This window comes from Scomber japonicus, chromosome 5 (assembly GCF_027409825.1).
Source record: "Scomber japonicus isolate fScoJap1 chromosome 5, fScoJap1.pri, whole genome shotgun sequence".
In the NCBI taxonomy this organism is placed as follows: domain Eukaryota; kingdom Metazoa; phylum Chordata; class Actinopteri; order Scombriformes; family Scombridae; genus Scomber; species Scomber japonicus.
The window spans coordinates 11382129-11409940 of record NC_070582.1 but is presented as its reverse complement, the minus strand read 5'-3'; the positions used below and the strand labels follow the sequence as shown (position 1 = coordinate 11409940).

The following is a 27812-nucleotide window of genomic DNA, read 5'->3' as shown; positions in this document are numbered from 1 at the left end:
TAAGCAATTGTAATGTATTACTTTACACCACTGTGCATGGAACAACAAATCCTAAAATGTAATCGCTAAGGTCATGTAATACTACTAAAAAAACTATTAAAGTTGATCTAACCATACAAAAACTCATTTTTATTGCGACAGGTATTTGCTTTCTTTCAGCCAGAAGAGCATTTATGACTGATGTTGGGCGATAAGGTCTGACTCATGATGGAGGCCAGTCTGGTTTTTTCTACACCAAACTTTCTACAACAAAGGGAGTATCCTCATGTTGCACACAATATTGCCCCAATATTGTCTCTCATTGTATACTGTAGCATTAAGATTAACCTCAATTGGAACTAAGGTGTCCATAAAAAAAGATCAAAACCAGACCAAAGTACACAGAAATACAGCAGTATTACTGACCACATACTTTTGACTGTATATGGTAACTTAAAAAAACACCAAACAAAAAACAACAACAAACAAACAAAAAAAGCAGTAGCACCAAATTTAGGAGATCCAGTGTAGATAGTACACCACCAAATATACAGTAAACTGTAAATCCTAATTTAGATGTGCGCTCAGCAGTCAGTTAATTAAGTACACTCAACTAAAACAGGCTGGTCCAACAGTTCTGCAATTAACTCTACCTTCATGGAGATCGTAATGTTCAGTATTTGTTGTGTTAATTCAACTTCATGGTAATATTGGAGGCTTTAGTTTGTGGTGCTGGTGAATTGCATGATGTTATATGGAAGTGTTTCTAATATTATTATTGGCTACTGAAACAAAACATGAAGCCAGATTTTACTTATCTTGTCCAGGATCTTGCAATAACAACTTTATTGTTTAATATAAAGCAACAAAGTGCTGCCATCAAAATATCTTTTCACTAACCATCCATCATAAATCATACACGTTTGAGCCGAGGGGGGTCTCCTAAGCATGTAAATGTTACATGTGCTGTGTCCTGTGTTTAGGAAGTTCACCTGTTGGAAGGACAAACACTGTGTACTGGGTGTGTCTTCTGCACACAGTGCCAGAAATACGAGTCAGTCGACTTTTTAATGTATTCTAGTGCTCTGCAGTGGGAAAGACTGCTGATAGAGCAAAAACAGGTATTGACATCAGACTGCCCCCCTGTGGAGATATTAAGCAAATATGGTAAGGGAACCCTCAGAGGAAGTTGTGAGAAAGAGATTGTTGTACAGATTGAATGGTGTACTGTAAACTGGAGGCCTGAAACAGTACATGTATCACAATACTAAGCCCAGACCTACATTTAAAAAAAACTTCCCAGTGAACATTTTAATTGAAGAGTTCAGCTTCTTACGATGGACGATGTGGACTTGGATCAATGCCTCAAACTGTGCAAAGATTCAAAGTTTGTACATTTAACTCTTGGACAACTGTGCAGTGCAGTGGTTCCCAACTTGGAGGTCAGAACCCCTACAAGGAGTCACCAAATTAATCTAGTAAGTCATGATCTAATTGCCTGGGAAAGAAATAAATACATAAATAAATTCTGATATACAAAATATGTTTATTTTTCTCTGTTGTGTGCTCAAATTAGTCAAATTACTTCATTTCTAAGAGGTGAATTTCCCTCTTCAAATAAACTGCTCATTATTTATAGACATGCCACTTATGACAAGGGGTGGTGAGTGGCAAACAATAAGCACACTGAGGAGGGGCTTGACCTATATGTGCATTCAATGATAATTACTGCATAAGTCGTGGTGTGCAGAATGTTTAATTTGTCTCATCCATTGCTTTAGAAGTTGTAGCACCTTTGGATTTCATAGAAGAGAGTTGAGTGCATATTTCCATATTTAAAGGACTGTGATATAAAATGTCTCATCTTAAGGGGGCACAAGCTAAAAGAAAACATGGCGTAGTGTATGCTCCACCAAAAACGTACAAGACAGGTGACATAATTTATTATCATTATTAAAACAAGTTAAGTAAGAATAATATTTGTCATTATTTAAGAAGAGAGGTTTCACAGGTTAATATAGGTCATAAGTCAGCATGAAGATGGTTCATTAGACACAAAGACACACAAGCCGACTGCTTTCTGATAATAAGACAATAAGACAGTAAGTTACCCTGGACCACTGAAACCCTGCTGCTTAAATTACATAACACTGGCACACTGCAGGGAGACACGTCACAAACAATCAAACAGGGAATACATGGACTCTCTTAAGTGTTATTAACATATGACAAGTATATATACAATTTATACATCCATGAAAATGGCATAAAGTTCAACAACTTCAGAGAAATATTTCACAACATACTGCAGCTATAAATGATTCATATAAAGTTTTCTATGATAAATACAGAACATCTGCCTGATAGAAACTAAATCATATTGTAAGAAACATGGGTTAGATTAGCAATATTAAAGGAAAGTTGCATTTTCTAGTCTAAAATAAAAGCTGAGATATTCATCTTGCTGTTTTCTAATCATAAGAGGAACTACTGCAGAAGCACAAAATAAAATAATGCCATCATAGACTCTTGTGGACCATTGTTTCTCATTATCTGGACTTTTAGTATACTGGGCTGTTGCGGATCCCACAGCAGAGCACCATGGTGAAGATCATCTCGAAGATCTAAATGGTGAAAAAGTACACAACAGCTTAATTCAAGACATCTGTTTTCCTCTATCGGTGTCGTTATCATGGGTAACAAAAGCAGGATTTTAAGGGACATACTGCGTAAAATACCCCCCCACTCCGACACTCACCATGATGACAGCAACCACCAAGGCAGCCAGACCAATCAGGTAGAGCTTCTCCGAGAACAGTTCAGTCAGTTTATCATGACAGCTCTGGGAGGAGACAGGGGGACAATAAAGATGTTAGTTATGCCAACGTGATGAATGATAAATGTTGAATCTTTCACACTATACAAACACTCTAATGCATTACATGTAATGCTCTGCGTTCACTGTCAAAACAAGGTGCTGAATATCAGTTGGCTCTGCCGGCACAATTCTGAATAATTAATTGTATCATCTTTCAGCAACATAAATTCTTACTACAATCAATCAATGATGCAGTCTATTAATAAACAGGGGTGATGGCATGAATTTTCTGTTTTGATATCCAGTTCCTCTTTTCTGAGCAGAGAAGTCTGACTCAGGCTGACTCAGTCTAACTATAGCTTCACATCCGGGTGTATTTGTTCAGAATAATTAGTTTAATTGTGATTTGGTTAGAAGTAAAGTGCTCATGTAAATAGTCTTATGAGGATGAAACTTAAAGGAAAACCATGAAAAGACCAAAACTAACAAATAATAAATAATACTACTGACAAGTATTGTCTGCTAAGCCAAAGCCTGACATAGTTCATTCTTCTGTGTCACAGACCTTCACTGTTGTCCAAAGAATATTAATAACACAGCAATGAGGCACACTGTGGGTGACATTTATTACCATTAACAACACGGGCACTGTAGTTCATTTAGACTCAACCCCATATTCACCATCCTGCTGCTGTAAATGTTCACTAGAGCACCAAATGTGTATTAATATGCTGCTTAAAATAGTCCCAGACGAAAGCAACATTTACTCCTGTTTGAGTAACATTTGCTAAAAACTGCAGTGCCCACATGTTTCAGGAAATGATTTAGCCTTTTTTTAAGTGAAAGTATATATTAATGAGCCCTGTTTAAAGATTTAAATCTCCCGTAGAAACAAACAGGCTTGCTAATATTTGTTGACTGATCTTGACAAGAAAAATTTGTATTAAATTAAAACTTGATTGAATCTATGTTTTTTAATGGATGGGTGAATATAGCCAATGAAAACATATCTACAACTACTGTAGCCTAAAAACAAGTATTTTCAAAAACGTGTGCATACATGACGTTTCAAAAGGTCTGCTGGAGTCATTTTAGGACACAAGGTCCCAGCGACTTGCGTGAAGAGAGCAGTGTCATCTCCTTTACCGCAGCAGTCGAGCTGAAGACAAGAAACAAGAAATGGATTATCAAAACTTACAGTATGTTTCATCCCTAAAATACATTACAGTACAACAGATGTATTTTAATACCATAAGATTTTTAATCATGACGTACTGTTCTGTGGAAAACCTCCAGCACGGCAATGGCAGAGTCTTTACTGGGAGACCCTGACACATCCACAGCCTTGATATACGCAGAGTCGTAGAAGTTGCTCAGTTCTTTGGAGATCTGTGGACAGTTGAGAGTCAGGCGGGTTGTTTTAGAGACACAACAACAAACAGAACGGGTTCACTGGAGCAGAGGTGCAGGTGGAAAATCAATGCAAACATCAAACATTTAGTGCTGCAGTGTTTGTGTGTGTTTCTGTGACATACTTACTGTGTCCCTGTTCATGAAACCCCACATGGCTGCAGCCACTTCACAGGCAAAGAGGATCACCAAAAAGAAAAAGAACTACAGAAACAAAGCAGGATTAACTATATGATCCTCAAAAAGAAAGATTTAATGAATGAATCAATTTAAATAGAAACATTCCTACAAGATAAAACTCATTGGTACGGTAGCTGAAAAGAGAGACACTCACCGTCCCCAACAGGCACTGAGACTCTTGAATGGCTCCGTAACAACCGAGGAAGCCCACAAGCATCATCACAGCTCCAACAGCTATCAGTATGTACACACCTATCAACAAAGAGACAACATGAGATGATACACATGATCATCATCAGCACCACTAGAGGGCGGCAGTGACAGAGCAGTGTGTGTCTCTGTGTGTGTGTGTGTGTGTGTGTGTGTGTGTGTGTGTGTGTGTATTTGTCTGCTGCCCATTCATTGATCCACACACGGTTTGGCAATGGACTTCCTGCATGTTTCTCTTGCCTTCTCTGTAGGGTGACATGACATTATTGACATCTTGGAGATAAACAGCTCAAAGGGTGGAGCTGACAGCGTTCAGCTACTAAGAGGACAGGAAATGCCTTCCAGAAACCCACAACCCCCACAAAAACCCCTGTCTGCGCTGATCCCCACAAACCGCTCCCTGCATTGACCCCTGAACCTGAGCATTTTCCTTCCCCAGGAAACAGGAGGACCATGTGATCACACGGTCACACAAACACACACACACACAGACGTGTTTCCATCAATTCACAGGACGTTACATTGACTTACATTCATTTCCTGGAGACTGAGACTAACCTAACCTTAATGCATCCCTAAACTTATCTTCATTTTAAACCAAGTCTTCACCCTAAAATTAAAGTCAGGGTTAACACAACATCGGGAATACCTGGATACCTCCAAACACACACACACGCATATCTTTATGTAATTAAACTGATATGAAGACAAGTCTAAAACCATTTATAGTGAGAGTTCGAGTAATGTATTACGCTTAAAAAATCCATTTTTGGCCATTATCCAGCGGCTATGACAAAAGCATCCTATTTACACTTCTTTCAACGGCAATCACAAATGTGCAACAGGCACCAAAGCAGGTATCATGTTGCAGGAAAAGGTCGATGAATAGCAATAAAGCTCCAGTTACAGCAGAGGCCTGCGTTATGTTTTATGCAGCTTAAAGAAAATGGTTTGCACACAGAATGAAAGGGCAAAAAAACAAAAACTGCTTTATGTTGAGTTTGATTTAGAGTACATGTAAGCTCTTGACATGAAAGCATTAATTAATAGATTATAATTTTAATTATCGTGTTATTAGCGTTAGCCAATTCGAGCTATTTGATATGATGTTTGGTAGTTAAATCATACTTTAGTAGCTTAGCATTTATTTTGAATGTAAACCTTTATTTGATACATAACTAGTAACACGAGTTGTCAAATAAATATATTGGAGTAAAAAGTGCAACAGTTGCCTCTTAAATGTAGTCCATGACTCTCTCTCTATTTCTTATTTTAAATAAAACTTAATTTAACGTGGATGGTCTGTTGATTTTTAAATATCCAACACATATATCAGTGAAGAGAGTAGACAGGAGTCCAGGATGTCTTGCATTGAAAAGGTTTATTTACTTGATCAAGGAGAAATGAATGAATAATCAGTACACGTTATGTTCTGATGCTCCCTTCAAGTTGCTGTCCTCCAGGGATAGTCCTAAACTACACAGATAATGCCACAGGTTGAACCATGCACAAAAGCATTTCATTTAGTCAACTGGTCTACAGATAAAAAGAGTCCCTAAACGCAACTCAGGGCCTTTGTACTCCATCCAATAGGGTTCACCATATCCAACCATCCTGAGTATGGTTACCTCTGAACTCCGTTCAGAGAGACAGGAAAGCACTTATCGGCTGCTGTAGCAGCACTATCAGGGTGCCTCCTGTTTTCCCCAAAAGGAGGAGCCTCACTGCCTACTACTATCTCAAGGGGAGGCAGGGTCTTCCAAGATTTGGTGTGGCCTTGCGATGACTGCAAATCCTAGTTTGACCCTGTACATGCCAGTGATTGACGTAAATGATGGAAAATTCTCTAACATGTACCAAGAGTGAAACAACAATTTACAACCGGCAGAGGAGCGAGAAAAGTGAGAAAGACTCAAACTTAAAAGTGTTTAAAGCTACAGTATGTGTGAGTAAATGAAAATCAATTACAAGTAAGTCACACAACTTTCAACAAGTGACAAAAAAACTGCACTGATTCTTTTTTTAGGGCTACAACTAATAATGATTATTATGGTGGTTATTGTTTTGTCTGACTCACACTCTGTAAACACAAAGATATTCAGGTTATTAAGACAAAGGAAATCAACAATTCATCACTAATAGTTGTGATGAATTTGTCTAAAACAGTAGTCGATAACTTTTCTGTTAATCAACTGATCTATTAATCAACTAATTGCTCCGGCTCTACAGTACTTTTGCTAGTATCACATGATCTTCATCAGTAGGCAGACTGTTTACACTTTCACGCCCTTCTCAACCTTCTGGATTTCCTGCTGATGAAGATCATGTGGTATGATTGAAACCTTCAAACAGAACAGAACAGCCACAAAATGTCCCCTTTTTAAGGTGAGCTTGTTTTGTGAAGGTCGAGACTGAACTTTGAAACTTATAGTAAGGTTGTTTGATGCACTTTTAAAGAAGCAAAAATACAGAGTCATGTCATTGGGTTAATTATTTATTTTTGTATTTTTTTCTTAAATCACTGTCACTACAGGAAGGCTTGGTGCAGCAGAGGTCAGAGGTTTGGTGGCTCTGCTCCAACAGGAATTAATAAACATGATTAAGCGTCTGCAGTAGATAAAGTTTCTTGAATGCTGCAGTTTTATTTGAGAATAATCTAAATGACTTCCACTTATCGGCCAAACCTCAGCAGTCCCTTGGCAACCTTTACCCTTGACCTTTAACAGTCAGTCTAAACTTTAACGCTCAACTAAAACCCGTTGAAAAGTAAAATCCCTTTAGCCAGATGGTGTGGGAGCAGTCAATTTCTGGCTTTTCTATTCTTACACACACGCGAATGAAACACACACAGCCTGTAATGTAGCCTGGCAGAGCGGTCTAAAGGGACAGGCAGATCAGGGAAGAGACTCTGACTTGGTTGTGTCTGCAGGCCTTGAAATCCTCACACTGCACCTCGAATATTACACACAATCCTTCCCCGTACATCCATCTACACTCTCTCTGTCTCAAACCAACACCCTCCTCTTTTGCCCTCCCCCCACTCCACCTCCTCCTATCCTTCCCCTTTCAGGTCTGGGTGTTTTTGTTATAGCGAGAAACAGCTACCAGGGCCAGTAACCCGGCAATGCGGCAAAGCAGGCATTATTTCCACTGCCTTCCATTACTATGACAACACCCTTTGAGGTTTGAATGCTATTAAGAGTCCAAGGGAGACAGACAATTTTATACCACCAGGGAAGTTCATTTATTTCTTCTCTCCAAATGTAATCTCCAGAGGGGGAAGAAAGGAAGGCGAACAACAGCTAAAAGCCCCACTTGGACTTGTCCCTTATTTTCTCGTCTACTATTGCTGTGAAGACATGTCCACACTGTCAGAGCTTGACACCTAAACACTGTATGTAAAAGACACGTGATGAGGATTAAACATTAAAAAGGCACCATATATAAACCTTTCTTCCTGTCATTTTGTTAATGTTAGAACAAAAGGAACAGAGCAGATTATAGCTTCAATTACTTCCTGTAGAGAATATTAGCAGTGCTGAGTTAAAGTTACACAGTTTGTTTGAGGCCTGCCTTACACGGGCATTAGAATGATTCACACAAGGGGATAGTTTATGTGTTAAAACGTATATGTTTTAAAGGAACAGTTCAACTTTTTGAGAGACATGTTGAGTCACCAAAAGTGGGATAAGAAGACTGCCACAACTCTCTAACACATGTGAAGCCTGGAGGCAGGAAGTGGCACATGATGGCAAACATGGGGGGGGGGGGGGGGGGGGGGGGTTGTGAAGTGAGAAGGGCTGCTGGTTCTGTATAGGTTTTCCCCATTTTGTATTCCCATTTCAAATATTTCCTTAAACTATCTCCTCAATATTAGTGCACATAGAAACTCAGGACTCTCTCAGATAATGTAATGACCCTCCAGGTTTATATTGTGACTACCAGTTTACATAATTGTAGTTAGCACAACTACCAGCAAGTTTTTTAAGTTTTACAGTCTTGTACCTTAGACTTTTTAATAATGACCCAGAATTGTTCTAATGCTGTTGTTTGTCTTTTGTACTGATGATTAATCCAGGAGAGTTTCATACCAATCCATGTCATCAAAAGATTATGAATAATGTAATGTTGTCTACGGGAAAAATGAATAGGGTTTTACTTTCGAAATCAGGGGCACTCCTCCTAATCCACAATTCTATAAAATCCCCCTTCCAGCACCTCTAAAACATGCTATATCATGTCTGTTTAATTTGTCTGAGCTAAGCCAAGTTAAGCATCTTGTGACTCCAGCTTGACCTTTTTAACAGAAAAACATGAGAATGGTATTAATCGTCTCAACTAACTCTTGGCAAGACAACTAGTATGCAAATTCCCTAAAGTCTTGATCCACTTCATTAAACAGTTGAAGAGTAAAAATGACTTGAAGTATTAGTTGGCATGCAGAAACTGAACATAGTTGAATTAACAGAAGAACAGTAAATAGTGGAAAGAGTTTAACTTTAGCTGAAGTTCAGCAAAGAAAGCACTTGAGATTTCTGCAAGAGTGGAAGTGCTAAAGCGAGTTCAAGTATTTGCACCGTTAGTGGTTGAAGTTACAGTTTGTATGTAAGCACAGTGGAGCAGTGGAAATGCACCAGTGTAAGAGCCTAAAGAAGCTGAATTCTAATATGAATAAACACAAAAGTAACATTAGTAACTCATTTACTCACACAGTGACAGAGAGAAGTAAAAATCAACACTGCTGGAGCCACAGTGTGAGTATTTGCTTTGAACTTTAATAAACAACTGTATTACTGAAAAAACACTGCAAACAGGGTTACAATGACTTCAAAACCCAGCAGATATTATATATATGTTTACTGCCATTTTCATGAGAAAGAAATTTCTTGTTTAGATAAAGCGCATATAGTATCAACACAGCAGGTTTCAGTAACAGTGAGGCTTTAGAGGATGGCTTTCCACTTGCAACGCTTCTGCAATTTTAAATATAAACATAGAGCTGGCTTTCCTACAATCTAAGCTTCTCATTGTTCCTTCAGTTATTGCAGAAGGGCTTTTCATGCCGAGGCTCTGCATTATATACACAGTGTAAAGCCACTGAAACATCTTGTCCTGTTGTGTAACAAAATCTGTCACATGTACTGTATCTCCTATAGTACACGAGGCTGTAGCACTAAGCAGACCAGACTACTGACTGCTGCCACCAATAATGATTTCAAGCACTGGTTGAGAGGCAGGAGAATATGTATTTTCAGCCTTACATAAATACCACTTTGGTGTGCCAGCATGCTAAAAACATCCACTCCAAACTCTAATTTGAGGGGTAATGTGCAGATGTACAAGGTATTTTGAATTATGCAAGGGCGTATGTTCAAGGGAGGGGAAAAAAAAGAAACAATCCTTTGATCTCGCTTGGGTGGGCCTCTCTTGCCGCCCTGCCTTTAAAATCACGAGTGTGCCTTTTCGCTATAAAAAGCATGGGCTTGCCATCGCTCTGTATACTTACTGAGGGGTAAGTATGGGAGAGCAGCAGGAGCCCAAATGTAAATTAATGGGCTCACTGGAGTTCACCACCACAACAAACCCAGAGGATGGACCTTTGAAATTTTAAAATCGTATCATGTATTGTAGGTTTCGGGGCCAATTTGTAGATTGCTGAGAGCAGTAAAGGAAACATAATGTGGAGTTATGCTTTTAGTTCAAGAACATGCTCCTGATTCTGTGATTTGGTTGAACCTGCAAGACTTCTACAAAATTATACAGAAAAAAAATGTTGCTCTGAAAGTTTCCAAGGATCAAATACTTCAAAGTATGAGCGACAGAAGGCACATGATTGCTTTATTTGTGCTGCATGCTCACAGACTGTTTTCTACAGTGCCCACATATGTCTTAACATCTGTCTAAAACATCTGTCATCTCTCTTGGTACAGTAGAGCTTCGAGGCTGGGGCTTTTTGAGGAAGGATAGGACTTTGGGTATTCAGATAAACATGTACATGTATTATCTAACATATTTAAGTTATGTTAGATAACATTACCTATGCTGTCATCAATATCAGAATGACAGCTGAGCAAAAACATGTGGACACTGGCTGTGCTACTCTTAAGTCATGCTGCGGATTTACGCAGGTCCTGTTTCCTGGTCTTTTCTGAGAGGTCAGTGCGCCATCTATTTCTGTAGCACACTTGAATGGTCCCAGCTCAGCATGAAAAACAGGTACTTCTGCGAATGAGTTCACTTTCATCACCCTGTTAACAGTGAGCTTCCTATCATGTGCAGAACAAAGTATGAGGACAGAAGCACCAAGTAACTAGTACTAACAAGGAGGAAATAGGTGGGGCAAAAAATGATGACTGAACAACCACCAAAAAGAGGTGGATAAACTAACAAAACATCTGTACAATATAGTGCACTTGGATAGAGTAGACCTGCAATATAAATAATATTTTTGTAGAGATTGTAATCCTAAATGTTACTTTGTTGACACACATTTATGTCATTTTTGAACACATATTATCTTGTAAAATGTGCTTATAATGCTCAAACTGAGGCAAAACCAAGTGCGGTGTATTGCACCATGAATAAGCCATTACGACAAACTAATACTGTAGAGTTTACATAGTTATGTGTGGGGAAAACACTTAATAATAGTAATAATTTAAACAGAGGAGTGTTAGTGAAGCTCTGCTGTTGACGATGTATACTCACTGATATAAAAGGTTCCTGGTGCCTGGTTGCCTTCAAACTGAAGTATGAGGAGGTTGCTGGTTTGACTGTCATGGCGGAGCCAAAGGGCCACTCCTAAGATCACACCCCCGGCCAGCTGTCCCAGAGAGAAAAATAGTTTAAATTATTCTTATTTATTTATTATTATTATTTATTATTTATTATTATTTATTATTATTTATTTTGGTGAAACTTTGTCATAGAGCAGAACCATTGGAAATAAAAAGAGATATAAAAGAGGGATGTTAACATAAATATTAAAGCAAACCTGTAGTTATCAATTTTTCAGACTCTTTAAAAAGACCCATCAAGGTTTTCTTTTTAATATGATGACATGAAAGAGCGCCGTAACATCTGAGATGGCACAAAGTTCTAGTCTCCTAAGATCAAGTCGAGTCATGTCAAATGAATTTATACAACACATTTCATACGACAGACGTGGACTCAATGTGCTTCAAGAAAAAAAGAAAAAAGTAGGTAAAGATAAAAACATATGAGAAAAAAATGGTATTACAATAAAAAGGGAAAAGAAAAGAAAGTTATTACATTCATGAAAAAGTAAATAATTGCAATACTGATTCCAAAATTAAAGTTTTACCCATTAACCGGATCATTTTTAGTCCTGTAGTAGAGAATTACAGAGAGTTTGACCATTATAACTAAAGGTGCCATAAGCTGATGTAAAAATGTATTCCAGGTACAGTCAGGAGACCTTTGCTTGATGATGTGTCCAGTATGACTCAGTGAGCATGTCAACAATGTAGGAAGGAGCTAAGCCATCCATAGATTTCAAAACAGTGAAGAGAAGTTAAAAAAGGAGTGATGAGTTCAAACCTTTTGGTTTTAGTTAGTTTGTTGTCATTCTGACAAAAAGTGCCCAACAGTAATGTAGTTTATCAGAAATAAAGGCATGGACCAGCTTTTCAGAATCTGACTGTGACAGGAAGCATCTAACTTTAGATATATTTCTGAGATGATAAAAGGCAGTCTTGGAGATGATCATGATCATGTATGTGCTTCTGGAAGATAAGATCAGCGTCCAAAATCACACTCAAGTTTTTAGTGTGCTCACAAGGTTTTACCAACTGGGGAATTAACAAACAGTGAATCTGGGACCCACTAAAAAAATCATTGTCTTGTCCTCATTTCACTGTAAAATATCAGTGTCTGAACCTTTCTGCTACCATTACCCCCTCTGTGTGTCCGCCGTGAGGCAGTGAACTGCACAATGTCCTTTAAGAGAAGTGTTTAAAGGAAATCCTGGCACCTCAGTGACCTATGGCGCAGACAGCATCCTCACAACACTGTTTAAAGCACAACTCAAGAACTGTTGTTCAGCTGTAGTAGTAGTACTACTAAACATTATGGAGCCTAACGCTCACCTGCATTATCAGATCCTGCGCAGTCTATTGTTCCTCTGCTGATAACTGTTTTCTTTTTATTTATGCCATTGTTTATAACAAGACATATGCACATTTAGTGCCGCGACTTCTCTCGATTGTTCTACAAGAAACAGGAAACTAAATCCTCGACATGAAAAATAGCAAAACGAAGAGGTCACAGCTCGGAATTTTCACAATGACAGGCAAACCCAACGGAGGAAACAATCAATCAAATCCACCGTGTCCAGGATACGGTGACTTTGTGCTCACCTAAAAAAAGACAACTGTTCTGTTGAGACAAACCAACTGGAAACACACAAACAATTGATCAGCTCTGACTGTGCAAGGCCAGGGATGAACCCGTGAAGTGGACGACACATCTGTAGGAAGTCTGATATGATGTAATGAAGTGTAAAAGGCAAACAGCTGTGTGTAGATGCTGTTGCAAAACCTTTGTTTGACAATAACTTTTCAGAAAACAAGTGGACAGAGTGGACGGGCAGAGTTTGTTTTAGTGAATGTAAAATACCTCAAAAAGACATCATGAGTTTAAGCGTTTCCTGATGCTCTTTAAAGCCTCAAAGGCAGCAGTCTGGTGACCAGGTAGGAACAAAAGAAATGTCAGAAAGAAAACAGCTCTCCCCTCCCCCAGAAACTCTATTAGCTCTGTTCAATCTCTCTTTTAAGTGTGTTTAATGTGAGGAGAACCAGTCTCCTTGAAATGGCAAGAAACCATCAATCATTGATGATCTTTTTTTTCAGTCTCAGACATCAGACTTTGTTGTTTGGGGTTTATGATTAACATGAACAGGAATGAAATAAAGCAGTTTGATGTAAGACATGCTGAAGAGAGAAAGCAGAATTATCTCAGCAAGAAGACAGAGGACACAGGAGCCCACCCAGCCTGAAGTGGCCCCCCTCTCCTTCTCTCTCTGCCACCTTGCACTAGTGCTCGGTCATGTAGAAAATAACTGCTGGTGAAGGGTAAGAGCACTTCAACTCTGCCCGCCATGGCCAACGTTTTATTGATGCTGCCCCTCTCTTTAAAAAACAGCGCAACTTAATTAACACAGCAGGGCGGGAAACTCTACTCCAACTACTTTGACCATTCATGAATTATGCCATATGAGCCCTAGCTATACTCGTGTAAATCTGCAGCTGCTGGGCCGCTCAAACAAACACAAAGCACAGAGAAAGTTTGCCACAAAAAACTCAAAATATTAAAAACATGAAAATAAAAATATGTTCAACTCACCCAGAATATAAAATTAAAGAAGAATAACATATATTTAATGCATTGCGTGCAGCCTGTCACCGCCATGTTGACTGTTTGTTATCAGCTCGTCCTTTTGCCCAAATTAAAGTATTTGAGAGGCCAGTCTACTGTCCGGGATATCACACAGTCTCTGCCAGAGGGTTGAGTTTATTCAGTCTGTTGGAGTATAAACGCTTGTAGGCCGCAAACTCCTCCTTTTATAATGAGGAGTGAAAACCGAGACGGAGAACTGCCCACCAGGAGGAGAGGACTGTGGGAACAACATGCTCCCAATCTGAGCAAACAGGGAGCCCTATACTTTGTTCCTCTGACAAATTTGACAATTTATATTTCGGATTATACTTCAGATGAAAATCTAGGGCAAACTCTAAATCGGTCCTGGAAAGAAAGAAAGAAGAAAGAAAGAAAAATCCAAATGTTTAAAGTTTAGAGCAATTGTTGTTTTAGAACATAATGAATAAAACAGCATACAACATTACAGTATATGCTTATATGTGGACATCTGGATCTAATCATTTCAATTAAGTGTTGTGTTTAATAATTAAAAAAAACATAAATTAAGCTATAAAATGCCCTAATTAATTAAGAAATCTTAATTAGGGTGTTAATTAGGCATTTTGGAATCATTGTTCCTTGATTCAAGGCCTCATTTTTTTAAATTAAAATCTATGGATACGTTTTTTTGAGATCTCACGCTAATTAAGGAGCACACAAATAAAATATGACTCTAAAACTTTCCTTTGTAGTGAGCAATAGCGCACTCTGCTGGCAGGTTAAACACAGGTGCACGCTGGCTAATTATTATACAGAACAAGTGCAACACTTGGAGATGCGCAAAAAATAATATTCCCCCTAACTTGTTGTTTCAGGATTTCTCCACTGTAAGAGCAGCAGTGTCATCCATGCAGACTGTCAGCTATGTGATTTCGAGTCTGAATTTAGGCAATCAAGAAGCTGTATGAGCCATCACATTTTTTCTTTTGATGTTATGGGCGGATGTGCGCGTTCATGGCTCCAGGGTCACACCTTATCCAAGCAGCTGTGCGTGAAAGATCAGCCGCTGACCGACCGTAACCCTTTGAGCCACGACGTTAAGTGAGAGGGAGAAAGAGAAATTGGGCGGCGACGACAGTTTTAACAGCCCCAATTGGAGAACTTTACAGAGCCTTTTAACAAATGCAGCAGGGTCCTTCACTGGGCATGCTCCATGTGATGTGAGAGAGGAGCTGGGCACGGTGTGAAGAGGCAGTTTGGGCGTTTTTGAGGAGGTTTGTCGCCCTCTCATCCCTGCTTTTCTTTATTTAACCAACGCAGCACAGAAAGCTCTAGTCCTTCCTATCACACAGACTGTGGATGTTTTCCTTATTGACGCTAAACAACACTTGAATGAGAGGGGAAAGTCTCTGAGGAGGAAAAGCATCTCTTTTCTGAGACAAAGACCTGCTGTATAATGTGTTGTTAAACGCAGAAAGAGAGAGAGAGGGAAAGAGAGAGAGAGAGAGAGCGTCGGTGTGAAGGAGGTGAGTCTGTAGGCAGCAACAGAGGAGGGACTGAGCAGCTCCGAGTCTCCATCAGGAGCTGCCGGACAGGCGCTGTCCATTCAGCACCACCGCAGTCACCTTGCTGTGAAAGTCATAAACCTGCTTAGGACTGATCTGATCAATTACCGCAACCTGGGGAGTCTAATGAGCTGGATTTATTCTGTTGGTGAGAGAGACATTGCCAGCGTCTGTCCTTTTATCTCGACATCTTGGATTTACCGATGATGTGACGTCCATCCTTAATGTGATGCCATTGGCCACAATCATTTTGGATTTCGATTCTATAGAGTCTGGCAGCTATAAGCGTCTATGATCACTCAGTCGCATGGCAGCTGCTTCTAGAAAATAACAGGGTTTAGAGGGGAAAGTAGCCTGATTCGTGTCAAGCAGTCCTGATTTCTTTCATAGTTGGTAAGAAACGACAGGTGGCTTTGCGCGCAGCTTTTCTTATGTAATTGTTTCCTTCTGTGTAGTCACTACTGTGCATGGTTGCACGCTGCGCCTAGACTTACCTTTGCGATGAAGGGAACTTATGGGAGAAATGCCTAGGGGACGCGATGGGCCTGAGCGACGACAAGGATCGCATTGTGATTAACGTGGGAGGGATCAGACATCAGACATACCGCAGCACCCTGCGCACTCTACCTGGTACCCGCTTGTCCTGGCTGGCCGAGCCTGATGCACCCAACCACTTTGACTATGATGCCAAGATCGAGGAATTTTTCTTCGACCGCCACCCTGGCGTTTTTGCACATATCCTTAATTACTACAGGACAGGTAAACTGCACTGCCCAGCTGATGTCTGCGGTCCCCTCTATGAGGAGGAATTGGCCTTCTGGGGCATTGACGAGACAGATGTGGAGCCATGCTGCTGGATGGCCTATCGTCAGCACCGGGAGGCAGAGGAGGCCCTTGATAGTTTCGGCGGGGGTGGACTGTTAGACCTGGGGAGTGAGGAAGCGGAGCCAGAGCAGGAGCATGGTGAGGATGTGGATGTGGACGAGATGACAAGGAGGCTGGCGCAGGCAGACTGTGCTGACACCAGGAGTGGGAGCTTGTGGAACCGGTGGCAGAAACACGTTTGGGCTCTGTTTGAAGACCCATACTCCTCTAAATATGCAAGGGTGAGTTGCTTTCAAGTGTAAGATGTTTGCTTGTGCCATAAGCTTTGCTCTTCCTGTTGAATTTAAGATTTGAGGATATTATAAGCACATTCTGGGCCAAAATAAGAGCGCTTTCTTGGTTTGGTCAAAGCTGCATGAACATAAAATGAGTTGTCTCCTGCTGGTGAAACAAAGATTGATCTATCTGGGCGGCTTAAAGGGGCTTTTGATGACCTTGAAATTGCTCTCCCAGGGGTCTTCACAGCATGAATGTTCAAAGAGGGAGGGGTAAAAAAAAAAAAAAAATCAGGCAAAACCTCATTTGTCAAAATCATTTAGATGCAGACCATTATTCCCACCCTCATCCATCTCCCAGGGTAAGATAAGAAAACTCACTCTGACTCTCACAGGTCTTTGCACTCATATTTCCAGGACACAAGGGTCCCTGGGCAGACCAGTTAAATGGGTCAGCAACACATTAGGAAACCAGATCTTTGGCACCACCAACATTTCAGTGGCAAACCTCCAGACAAAATTAGGTTGCTGTTAGAGGTGATATTTTTGGTCCATGTTATGGGCAGTTTTCCATCTGGGCACAATGCCTCTAAACACTGATGATGAAATGACTTTACACCTTCAGATCTTTTTGTTTTTTGACCAGTGCCCCCCTTTACAGACCACTGTGTTACACGCTGCTTGAACAGCTGTAGCAGGCCAATTCAGTGTAATTAGTTATCAGGCCCCATCCAGTAAGTGTAAACTGTATTGACATGTTCTCACTCTTACAGCAAGCATTAGTGAAAGCGGTTTATCTCACACACACACTCTGCTTTCAAATTTCACCTTTTTCAATGCAGGAAAAATCCCCAAAGCAGAGAACTTGCCCTAAAATGCCCTACATTTTAACACAGAGCAAGACAAAAGCAGTGCAGGGATTGACATAGCTCCACCATGACTGGCAAGAAGATTAATTAGAACTGAGTCTCAGAGTTAATTACAGACTCTATTCACAGTGGATACATCAGTAGAAAACCCTTGTCGCTGCACATCACTGTAGGCCTGTGGTTCACCAGCAACAGTAAGAATTAGTCAATAAGGAGCAAACAATCTTCGCCTGTCACCCTCCCTCCAGACTACAGTGTTCCTAAATGTCACAAAGACACGTAATTTAAGAGGCGGATGGATAAGATGCAGCATTTGAAGGGTGGGATGTTCAGGGGGCTGCAGCGAGCCAGTGTGTCACGAGGAGTTAGTGATCCACATAGAAGTAGCTCACCAGAATGAGTTTCTCATCCCTCTGGTGGATCGATGAAGAGCTTGACAAAATAACAAGTGCACATGTCACTTAGGGGCTGCAGTTTATCAATTAATCTGACTAATGTAGTTTATTTTCTCCATTAATCAGTTAATCATTTTGGTCACAAAATGTCTGATGCCCTAGCCATCTCCTAGAGCCCACATCAACACATTCAAACAGCTTACCAACAATCCAAAAAAAAAAACCAACCAAACTTTTGCTTATAAAACAACATAAATGATTATTATATTATAACTACAGCGGATGCATTTTCTGTAATCATCTAATTGACTCAGCTCTACTGTCAATAAAACTTAAACTATCAAATTTCTCTTCAGACTATTGGTGAGTTGTTGACAGGCTCTAATTTAGTCTCCAGGGTGCCCCCAGTAAAAAAAAAAAAGTTGTGGGGCCCCTACTGACCATGACTGTGGTCATTTAGTTAAACACAAACCTTTTTAAGAATATGCACCATGTGAATTTCAATACAGACATTCCCAAGCAAATTTGCAATGAATCAAATTACCACAAATCAACTGACAATTAATCTGTGGCTTTTTAGGCAGCAGAGAAGTTGCCTGTTTTGCCCAGTTCGTAATCAAAGCTTTGGTGCTGATTCCACACCACGTTATCTTCAGATTTTGTAGTTTTCAGTGTGGATATATTGGATAGTATTACATTCTAGGGTGTACTTGTTATATCGCACAGAGCACACTGTAGAGGGGGTGGACCAAACAACAATATTATGCAATCCAATACAACAACTCCAGATACTATTGCCTCAAGAATTGCCACGAAATTGAATCAACATCTCCCTGACACGGCATCTGCAATAACTGAACATTATCAGCTTCACATGGGTTCATTTTGTCAGTAGTTTTTGTATTTGCATTACAGTATATCCAGTGTTGGGGAGTAACGAATTACATGTAACGACGTTACGTAATTTAATTACAAAATGTACATAATTGTAATCCGTTACATTACTGGGAGAAAATGCGTAATTAAATTACAGTTGCTTTTGGAAATTTCCATGATTACAATTTTAGTTACATTTGAAAAATCGCTGCAAAAGCTCGGATTTATCAAATACTGTAGTTTTTTCATATCCTCCTTCCAAAACCCCAAATTGGATCCTGATGCTTGTGATTGGCTGTCTCTGGTCATGTGCCATTCAGTCAGACTCAGCAACATGTCAGAGGCGCAGAAGAATACATTCCTATGTTGGAAATACAAACACAGACATCCCATCTCTCTGATAGCAGCTTCCTGACGCCCGCGATACAATCTCCTGGAAACTGGAGTGAGTGAGCAGAGTGCACACTAGAGAGTGTCTGTGCATGTGTATGTGACTATAAATGCGGCATGTGTGAGAGCAAAGCGTCCTTATAGCTCTGTGTTGCTGCTTATTAGATCGACACCGATCGCAACGAAATTCCCTTAAATTAGTACAGAAAGCAGACAAGGGCCCTGACATTGTAGTACAATGCAAAGATTGTTTGCCAGCGGTGAAGGTAAACAGTAACACTATCAGGTCTTAAAATGTGAAAATGGTTAACAGTCGAGAGTATTCATTCAAAATTAAGAAAAGTAATCAAAATGTAATCAAATGTAATTAGTTGCATTACTTTGAGAAAGTAATTGAAATAGTTACAATACTATTACATTTTCAACAGGATAACTTGTAATTGTAACCAACTACATTTCCAAAGTAATCTTCCCAACACTGAGTATATCACATTACAGTAAAATGTAGCAACCATTAATTTTTGAAAGATGGACTGAATTTAAAAACCCACAAAGCCTTTCACATACTACATCGAAATGAATAAATTGCACTCACTCCATCTTTCTTGGTTTAGTTTGAATTCAGATTGTAAACATTGATGTTGTCTCTCTGAAAGAAGAGAGGAAAGCCCTGCTGACAGAACTGAAGGCAGTGGGATGTAGTCATTGCTAACACGCAGTTTCCCCCTGGACAATCATACTATCATAGATGGGAAGCAGACATTCATAAGCAGCAGTGATTTCCTCAGCACAATGCCACGAATTGCCAGTGATGAGATGTTATGATCAGGGCCTGTTTTCCATCTTGTGCTGCATGCCTGCTATATAACCACACTGTAAATGGAAACAACTAAGATGTTGTATTTCCTTCACTCAATAGAATATCAGACTTCCTCGTTCCAAGACATGCTCACTCCAACTTACCTCCCTGATTCATTCATTCATTACTCCTCCCAGTTATTTAACAATACTGTGCAGTAGTTTGAGAAGCACTATAGAGCCCCACTTATCCTCATACAGACATTTTGATGCATGAACAAGCTGCTATTGATCTAATTTTTTTGATTGAAAGGATGATAGATTAGCTATACACTATGCCTGTTCGTTTCAACAACTTTGATGTCTATTAGATGTCTATTGACCTCACATTCCCATTGAAGTTTTTTCCACTTTCAGACTGCCATACAGTACATGAGCAGTAATACATATAGTATTGTAATCCAGTACGGTCAGAGGATGATAACATAGGGACAGGGCTGCAATCAATACTCAGGGGGGAATACTGTATCTGTTACACCCATGTAGTATGCATCAGAAATATCAGAACCTAAATGTGATGAAATGTGATCACCCAATCGATACACAATGAAGCCTAAAGTAGTCTTTAGCCATCAAGGGAAATGGAGGTTTCTCATAATAATCTGTCTTCAGCTCAGCAAGCCTTAGCTCACTATGATTCCCAGGAGTCGATCATCGGGCCGGTATGACCTTGTGTAGGGAAAAACCCATTGGAGTGATGGTGCTGAAGGGAAGAACCCCAGTTAAATTTAGTCATGGGGGTTGACAATAATGTCCTGTCTTCTGCTGCTGGTACTGGCTCTTTGTAATGCTGCATGTAGCATACCCTTGAAAATGCCGTGACCTTGAGGTACAGCAGTGGGAAGCGAAGCAAGAACATCAAGCTTGCATTGATTGTCCCTTTTGCAATGACACTTCTGGATTAAGACACACAGAGAGCAGAGGAATGGGGAGCGTGAGGGAGTGTGTCAATGCCACTGTCACTGTCACACCAGATGTCATTGTCTTAGATAATAGATTGAATTGCGTTGTGCTAAGAATGGCTGCTGGGCCATTGAGCTTGATTACATTGCATGTATTACTGTGCTCATTCTCCTCTCTGTCCTTCTCCACCCGCCCCACCTTCCCACTCCTCTCCCCCCTCTGTTGCCTTTTCTGCACCCTTTACATTTCCTGCTCAGTGGGTGGCTCTGGCCTCGCTGTTCTTTATTCTGGTGTCCATCACCACTTTCTGTCTGGAGACCCACGAGGCCTTCAACCCCATCATCAACCGCACTGATGTGGAGCTGGTGAACAACGTCACAGTGGAGACCACCTACCAGGAGACAGAGACTGCGCCCTACCTCACCTATATTGAAGGCGTTTGTGTGGTGTGGTTCACTTTTGAATTTTTAATGCGAATAACTTTCTGCCCAAACAAATGTGACTTCATTCGGAACGCCCTAAACATCATCGACTTTGTGGCCATCCTGCCCTTCTACCTGGAGGTAGGCCTCAGCGGGCTCTCCTCAAAGGCAGCTAAGGACGTGCTGGGCTTCCTGAGAGTGGTCCGCTTTGTGCGGATCCTGCGTATCTTCAAGCTCACCCGTCACTTTGTGGGTCTGAGGGTGCTGGGCCACACGTTGAGGGCCAGCACCAATGAGTTCCTGCTCCTCATCATTTTCCTCGCTCTTGGTGTCCTCATCTTTGCCACTATGATCTACTACGCTGAACGGATTGGAGCAAACCCCAACGACCCTCGAGCAAGCGAGCACACAAAGTTCAAGAACATCCCTATTGGATTCTGGTGGGCTGTAGTGACCATGACGACCCTCGGCTATGGAGACATGTACCCTCAGACGACCTCTGGTATGCTGGTCGGAGCTCTGTGTGCCCTGGCAGGTGTGCTGACCATCGCTATGCCCGTCCCTGTGATTGTCAACAACTTTGGAATGTATTACTCCCTGGCCATGGCGAAACAGAAACTACCAAAGAAAAAAAACAGGCATATCCCTCGGGCACCCCAACCAGGTTCTCCCAACTTCTGTAAGTCAAGCAACAGCTCACAACCACAGAGCCCCATCCCCCATGACGACGTTTTCGAGATAAAGTTTCAAGGTAAGACACAAAGACAAAAGCCTTTTACATACTACCAATACATTCTGATATATTGTCTCATCATCATTTCTCTGTCCTCCGGAAGCAGTCATGCCACTATTGAGCTGTTTCATTGTTTGTCTGTTCCCACACTACAATCAGCTGATGATTCAGTCATGAGATTAAACAAATGAGTTTTCCACAAAGAATCAATAAAATATGTGATGAAAAGCATATTTGACTCCGAATAGGAGAATAGAGAGATTGAGGCAGACTGTGAGTAATCTTGATATTGATTTTGCACTCCTTAATGCAGTGATTCACTCCTCATTTTAAGACTGAGAATCTGTTATCATTATGTATATCTAATGTTAAGAACATGTGAGTGGAAGTTAAGTAGATTTCCCCTTCCAATACTTCGGTGGCATTTGTGCAAATATCAGACCTGATAGAAGATGTGCTCAAAAACATACAGAACAAGAGAGTGCAAGGCAAACATTAGACAGAAGCTACACATGCAGCATTATTATTACAAGTTAATCCCTGTGTGCATTCAGCTTGTAGTGTAACATGTATATATTAAAAAACATAGCACTTAAATTCTGAAAAAAGCTGGTATATGAAACCAGATTTTTTTTCGTTTGTTTTTGTTTTCTTTCCTTCATTGTTTTCTTAAGATTCCAAACTGAACGGTGAGGCAGCTAACGCAGCTCTGGCCAATGAAGACTGTCCTCACATAGACCAGGCCATATCTCCGGAGGAAATCTTCAGTCCCAACGAGAGAGAGCGGCCCTGTTTCCTGGTCACCACGGCTGAACGCCCCAACCACACAGGTGGCAGAGTGAGGAGGGGTACGTACCGTAACAGCCAATCACAGGCCCCCATAAGACACTGACACCCTGTAGACCCATAGACAGGACATGCTTTCTTTTCCCTCTTTGCTGAGTATTAAACCTCAGTTTTTCACAGGCACATATATATATATATCTACACACACACACACATACACATACACATACACACACACACACACACACACACACACACACACACACACACACACACACACACACACACACACACACACACACCAACTACAAACCTCTTATTACAACCTTCACACACCATCACAGCAGTTGCTTCTCCTCAATCATCCCTTTGGGAATTTGTATATATTCCAAGTCACGATAACATCTGTTAAGGCCAAGCACAATCACCACAACTGTCAATAATAACTGTCCACATCTACATAATATATTTTTTATACCATGCATAATGTAAAACCCCTATTTATTTATTACCAGTAAGAAAGCTATTTTCGAGATTTCTATGATCTAGAATATGTTGTCTTACCTGCTTAAGAAAGTATTTATGTGCTATGCGTGTATCATGTACAGTATGTATATGTGTTTTAATGATAAATACCATGCGGAATCCTGACTATGATACATTGATCATAAGTGCGCATGAAGTGTCTTGCTGATGGGTGCTATCAGTATGGTGAAGGAGCACAACACAAATGGAGGAAGGCCAATATTAAATACTATTATAATTATTACGAGACAAATTCTAATTTACTGATTTTTAATAACAGGGTTAAGCCCTTTTTGTTTGTTTTATTTATTTGATATTAATAATCAACACATTCCTTAGAAAGTCACGTTAGTCTCCAGCTATGCGTGCAGCCAGCACAGTAACAGTAAATAGCGTACAATTCTACCTGTAGCTGATAATACATTCCCTGCCTGAGGTGCCTACCTATTAAGAGTCTTTTATGGTGTTATACTCCAAACCATTCCAGTACCACCCGGTGCATGCTGTTGTACTCCTGATGCACTCAATGCATGGAGAATAATAATCTGTCTCAAGTCTGTGTTGACCTATTTCTTTGGAGACAAAAACAAGAAAGCAACAGGTGTAGTATCACCAGTGAGGAACACCAAAACATTTTGTCATGGATTCAGTGCTGCAGTGTACTCAGAACGTTCTCTGTTTTTCAACTGAAGGTTATGAAAAGCCTTGGAGCCTTAACAGCATGTCTGGCATGAGCGGGGATGCCTCTGGAGTGTCCTCAGTGTCCGCCCTGCCCTGCAGCCCACCCTGTCTAATGCAGCACTCACATTCTCCCATCCCATCCATTATGTAGCATGGTTGAGTAGCAGACACAATGCCATTGGAAGGCCAGTCCACACTCCTCCTTTTATCTTTCCTGTCAGATTTTGATTTTTACACTTGCCTTCGCTCCTGCTTTTTTTCCATTTTTATTTATTTATTTATTTATTTTCTGGAAAACTGTATCTTAACTGTGCTAATACTCAAGCTTCCCAAGTGTTCTCCTTGGGTGTGTCATCATATCCTAGACTAGAAAACATTGGCACATGCCACTCTGCATGGGTCACCTCAGTTGCAGACAAAGCACTGTTCTACTTTTACCACAGGCTAACTCCACTCTTTCCCTGTGTTTACTTCATTGCCTGTTGCTCTGTTGCTTTTGATCTCACATACTCTTCTGCCAATAACTTTTATCTCATCTGCTTTTTACAATTCTGTGAAAGAAACTTTCATAAGATGTAACCCCGACTAATAATATGCTGGACATTAACGTTACATGGCTTTCCAACATATTCAAAAGGTACCATTGCCAGCTGTTAAGGGAACTCCTCATAAGCGCTTTGTACGTTGCAAAGTAGAGACGTTATAATTCTGAAAATGCAATCCAGACTCAATGTTATATGAGTGGCCATCAAAAAAAAAGAAAGAAAAAAAAGTTGAACAAGATGTTCATGATGTCCAATGCAATATGGAGATGATGACAATTCCTATGATATTAGTGATGAATACATCTAATGTCAACAGAACTAAACCTGTTTGTTCATTTGCATGAACTGCATGAGAAATTATGTTCAACAAGAAGCTAAGTGTATCACAGTACCTGTAAGAAAACATTTTCTTTCAAAAGCTTCTAAAGCTTTGTCATTTCTTATGCATTTTGAGACAGCTTTACAAGAGACTCAGTCATAGCAGAGATTTTTATGTAGCCGCCATTCTTTGCCTTTCCCCAAATTCATATATTTATTTTCTTGTATTCATTTGACTGGGGCCTCCGACTAAAATAGTGTGATTTAACTTGAACAATCTGTCACAAAGCCAACTAATGCTGTTATGAGCATAAATAGTTTTTATACAGATATATTTACAGGTAGTTATGAGTTTTTAAACAGTATCAGTAGTCCACAGCAACTTCTATTACTGCTGTGATGCCTAAATTAAGGCAAGACTCATGAATTATAAAAACAACGGTGCCTTCATACCTGGTGAGGCAGAGAAAAAGTGAGGTAAAATTGACATGATACAACGTAAGTGCTCCCAGTGTAGCATCAAAACACTTTATACCATGCTCATAACAGTGTAACGAAAGCTTTATTTTATAAGGTGCACCTTGTACCTTTTGCACCACCCTCGTATCCTTAATCACAGTTTTAAAAAAGCCCCTTTGGTTATTATTGTTATATTATAGATATTTCGAAAACTAAGAATTAACCTGTAGGGGATACATAGCTACAAGCAAAAAAGGCAAAAAAAAAAAGAAGAAATTACATATTTAATAGTACCCATCTCAAGAAAAACCTTTTGTATGATAAAGCACAAAATATTATTAAAGGGGACCAAACAGGCAACTTCACAGAGCCAAAATATATATCGAGTTACTATCAACCAGAGATGTCATGATGACTCCTGCAGCATGTGTGTCTATTGATTTAAAACATCAATACTGTTACTGTTACACATGTATTGATACTGTCCCAGTAATTATGCACAATTCTTTCAGGGCACTTTAACAAATTTTTATGTTGACCAATCAAACATGTCAAAACTTTCTAGAAGATACAAGTATAGCAAGTCATCTAAGTTTTGTTTTTATTCTGAATGAGCAGAGTTTTACATTTCGAGTCATGTCTCTTGTGGTAATTAATGGACGTTATATATTTTAAAAAACTTAAAAAAAAAAAACAACTTGTGAAGATTTGATGTGAAGAGATGCAGGTGAATTATATGCTCATGCAATTCAAGTGGAAAAAAAAAAAGTACAATACGAAACAGTATTGGATGTGGGTCTACTTGGGGAAAGGTAAATGCATGTATTTTACATTTATGCAAAAGAAAAGTATTCAAATAAAATTTGTAAATATAAGTCCTTGCATGAAATAAATTTTATACTCAATGAGCGTTTAGACTCCGTTTTTATTCAACAGCACATGCATACACATCTTTCCTTTCCTACTAGCGTATAGCTAGTACATTCAACTGCTGTTTGACCCTCTTGTCCACCTGCGTCCAGGTCAAAGAGTGAGAGAGAGAAAAAAAGGAGGTGACTGTGAGAGCATGACGCTAAGTATACAAACGCATGAGAAAGACTGAACTACTGTACATCAACCTGTATAACACAGCATGATCGGGCATGTTTATTAACCGACTCAGAGTCCAACCTCTGTACACAGACAATACATCTTTGTCTGATGCCTTGGCTACGCATGGGATATACATGGTAAACCTGTCTTTACCATGAGGAACTAACGGAGCACATTTTCTTTACTCTCCAAGTCAGTGTCATTCCACCTCTCCCTGCACCTCAGAGGTATCCATCATCGCCATCATTTCCACCATTATACATACTTTGTGTAATAATTTATTTTTGTTATTGTTTTTTTATATGTTTATAGAGACCCAGCGACAGCATCGGAGCAGACAACCAACTGAGTCAGTTTGTGTTATGAACCATGGTGTACCAACCACTATGTGTATGACCCATAATGGCCCATCACCCACCTGATAACGCTGTAGCATTGTTGTGTGTATTACTTAGTATTTTTAAATGGGTGTGACAGTGACAACCTGTGCATCACAAACTCAGCATAGATGTAGCACTGAGGAAGTTTTGTTGTCAAGCCTTATGTAGCTCAGTATCTGTGACTGGTTACTGTGTTGTAATTTGTGTGCCTATTTTTGGTGTGTGCCAGTGCTGTAAATACGCTTTCTGTGTGCTCAAGTTGTGTGTACCAATGTTTTGAGAGATCATCAAATATTTGTGTGCTTCTTCTGTTCAAAGAAAAAAAAAAGAAATGTTGCTCCGATTTCAAATCACCACACCCTCCCCTCCTTCTTCTCCAACCCCCCACCCGACCCCACCCCACCCCACCCTCCTGTAAAAACCTGTCACTTGTCACATCAGCCAGACTAAACAATTGAAAACTAATCGTTAACTTTGCACTGTCACGGTCACATCTTTGTAGACTTTTGCACTTTTACACCAATGAACTTTCAACATTCCATTGATATGTTTTTCAGTCATCAGAGATAACATCCACAAAAAATATTATAAAAGAAAGAAAAAGGTTATACTTGAAAATAAAATAAAAAATAAATAAAAAAACACCACTGTTACCTTGTAGTGGCATTAAAATGTCAACATGTGCCGTTAGGAATTGGTAAATAACTGAGTTGGTTGAGCAAATCTTATTAAGGATTATTCAAAAAGATATTCAACATTATGAATAACAACTGAATGTTGATATGTCTTTTATATGCATCTGTTCTTTAACTAAAAAGGACAGTTTATTTATAATATACCTTAACTCATATCACAGACACTGTAGTTTTTATGTAGTCTATTTTTAATTGACAATCATGTAGATTTGGCATATTACCTTTTTATTGCACACATGCAAATT

The 27812-nt window shown here is 39.9% G+C and overlaps 2 protein-coding genes across 4 annotated transcripts; one reads left to right on the top strand and one right to left on the bottom strand.

The window, feature by feature from the left end:
* Window positions 1-1653: 1653 nt before the first annotated feature.
* Window positions 1654-14035, bottom strand: LOC128359261 (CD81 antigen-like). The gene is made up of 8 exons (XM_053319722.1): window positions 13961-14035; window positions 11306-11420; window positions 4542-4639; window positions 4337-4411; window positions 4073-4186; window positions 3858-3956; window positions 2738-2821; window positions 1654-2603 (listed from the first exon to the last, which is right to left on the bottom strand). The coding sequence occupies exons 1-8, from the start codon at window positions 14024-14026 to the stop codon at window positions 2541-2543; spliced, it is 714 nt and encodes a 237-aa protein (XP_053175697.1). The 5' UTR covers window positions 14027-14035; the 3' UTR covers window positions 1654-2540.
* A 2044-nt stretch (window positions 14036-16079) lies between these two features.
* kcnc1b (potassium voltage-gated channel, Shaw-related subfamily, member 1b) lies at window positions 16080-26914 on the top strand. Of its 3 annotated transcripts, none has more exons than XM_053319696.1 (4): window positions 16080-16646; window positions 21189-22104; window positions 22761-22934; window positions 26805-26914. In XM_053319696.1, the coding sequence occupies exons 1-4, from the start codon at window positions 16080-16082 to the stop codon at window positions 26912-26914; spliced, it is 1767 nt and encodes a 588-aa protein (XP_053175671.1). The 3 variants fall into 3 exon arrangements, with proteins under 3 accessions (XP_053175671.1, XP_053175670.1, XP_053175672.1); XM_053319695.1 differs by lacking the exon at window positions 26805-26914 and adding an exon at window positions 24090-24229; XM_053319697.1 differs by lacking the exons at window positions 22761-22934; window positions 26805-26914 and adding an exon at window positions 24065-24229 and having other exon boundaries at window positions 21189-22082.
* The last annotated feature ends 898 nt before the right edge of the window (window positions 26915-27812 follow it).

What these genes read in the sequence shown, in the direction of transcription:
- LOC128359261 (XM_053319722.1), bottom strand. Translation starts at nt 14,026, where the DNA reads ATGGCGGTGACAGGCTGCACGCAATGCATTAAATATATGTTATTCTTC. An exon ending in TCTTTAATTTTATATTCTGG is followed by an intron (nt 11,421 to 13,960) that starts GTGAGTTGAACA and finishes TCTCTGGGACAG; the next exon opens with CTGGCCGGGGGTGTGATCTT. An exon ending in ACCAGGAACCTTTTATATCA is followed by an intron (nt 4,640 to 11,305) that starts GTGAGTATACAT and finishes CTTTGTTGATAG; the next exon opens with GTGTGTACATACTGATAGCT.
- kcnc1b (XM_053319695.1), top strand. Translation starts at nt 16,080, where the DNA reads ATGGGCCTGAGCGACGACAAGGATCGCATTGTGATTAACGTGGGAGGG. An exon ending in TTTCGAGATAAAGTTTCAAG is followed by an intron (nt 22,105 to 22,760) that starts GTAAGACACAAA and finishes TGTTTTCTTAAG; the next exon opens with ATTCCAAACTGAACGGTGAG. An exon ending in AGGTGGCAGAGTGAGGAGGG is followed by an intron (nt 22,935 to 24,089) that starts GTACGTACCGTA and finishes TTTCAACTGAAG; the next exon opens with GTTATGAAAAGCCTTGGAGC.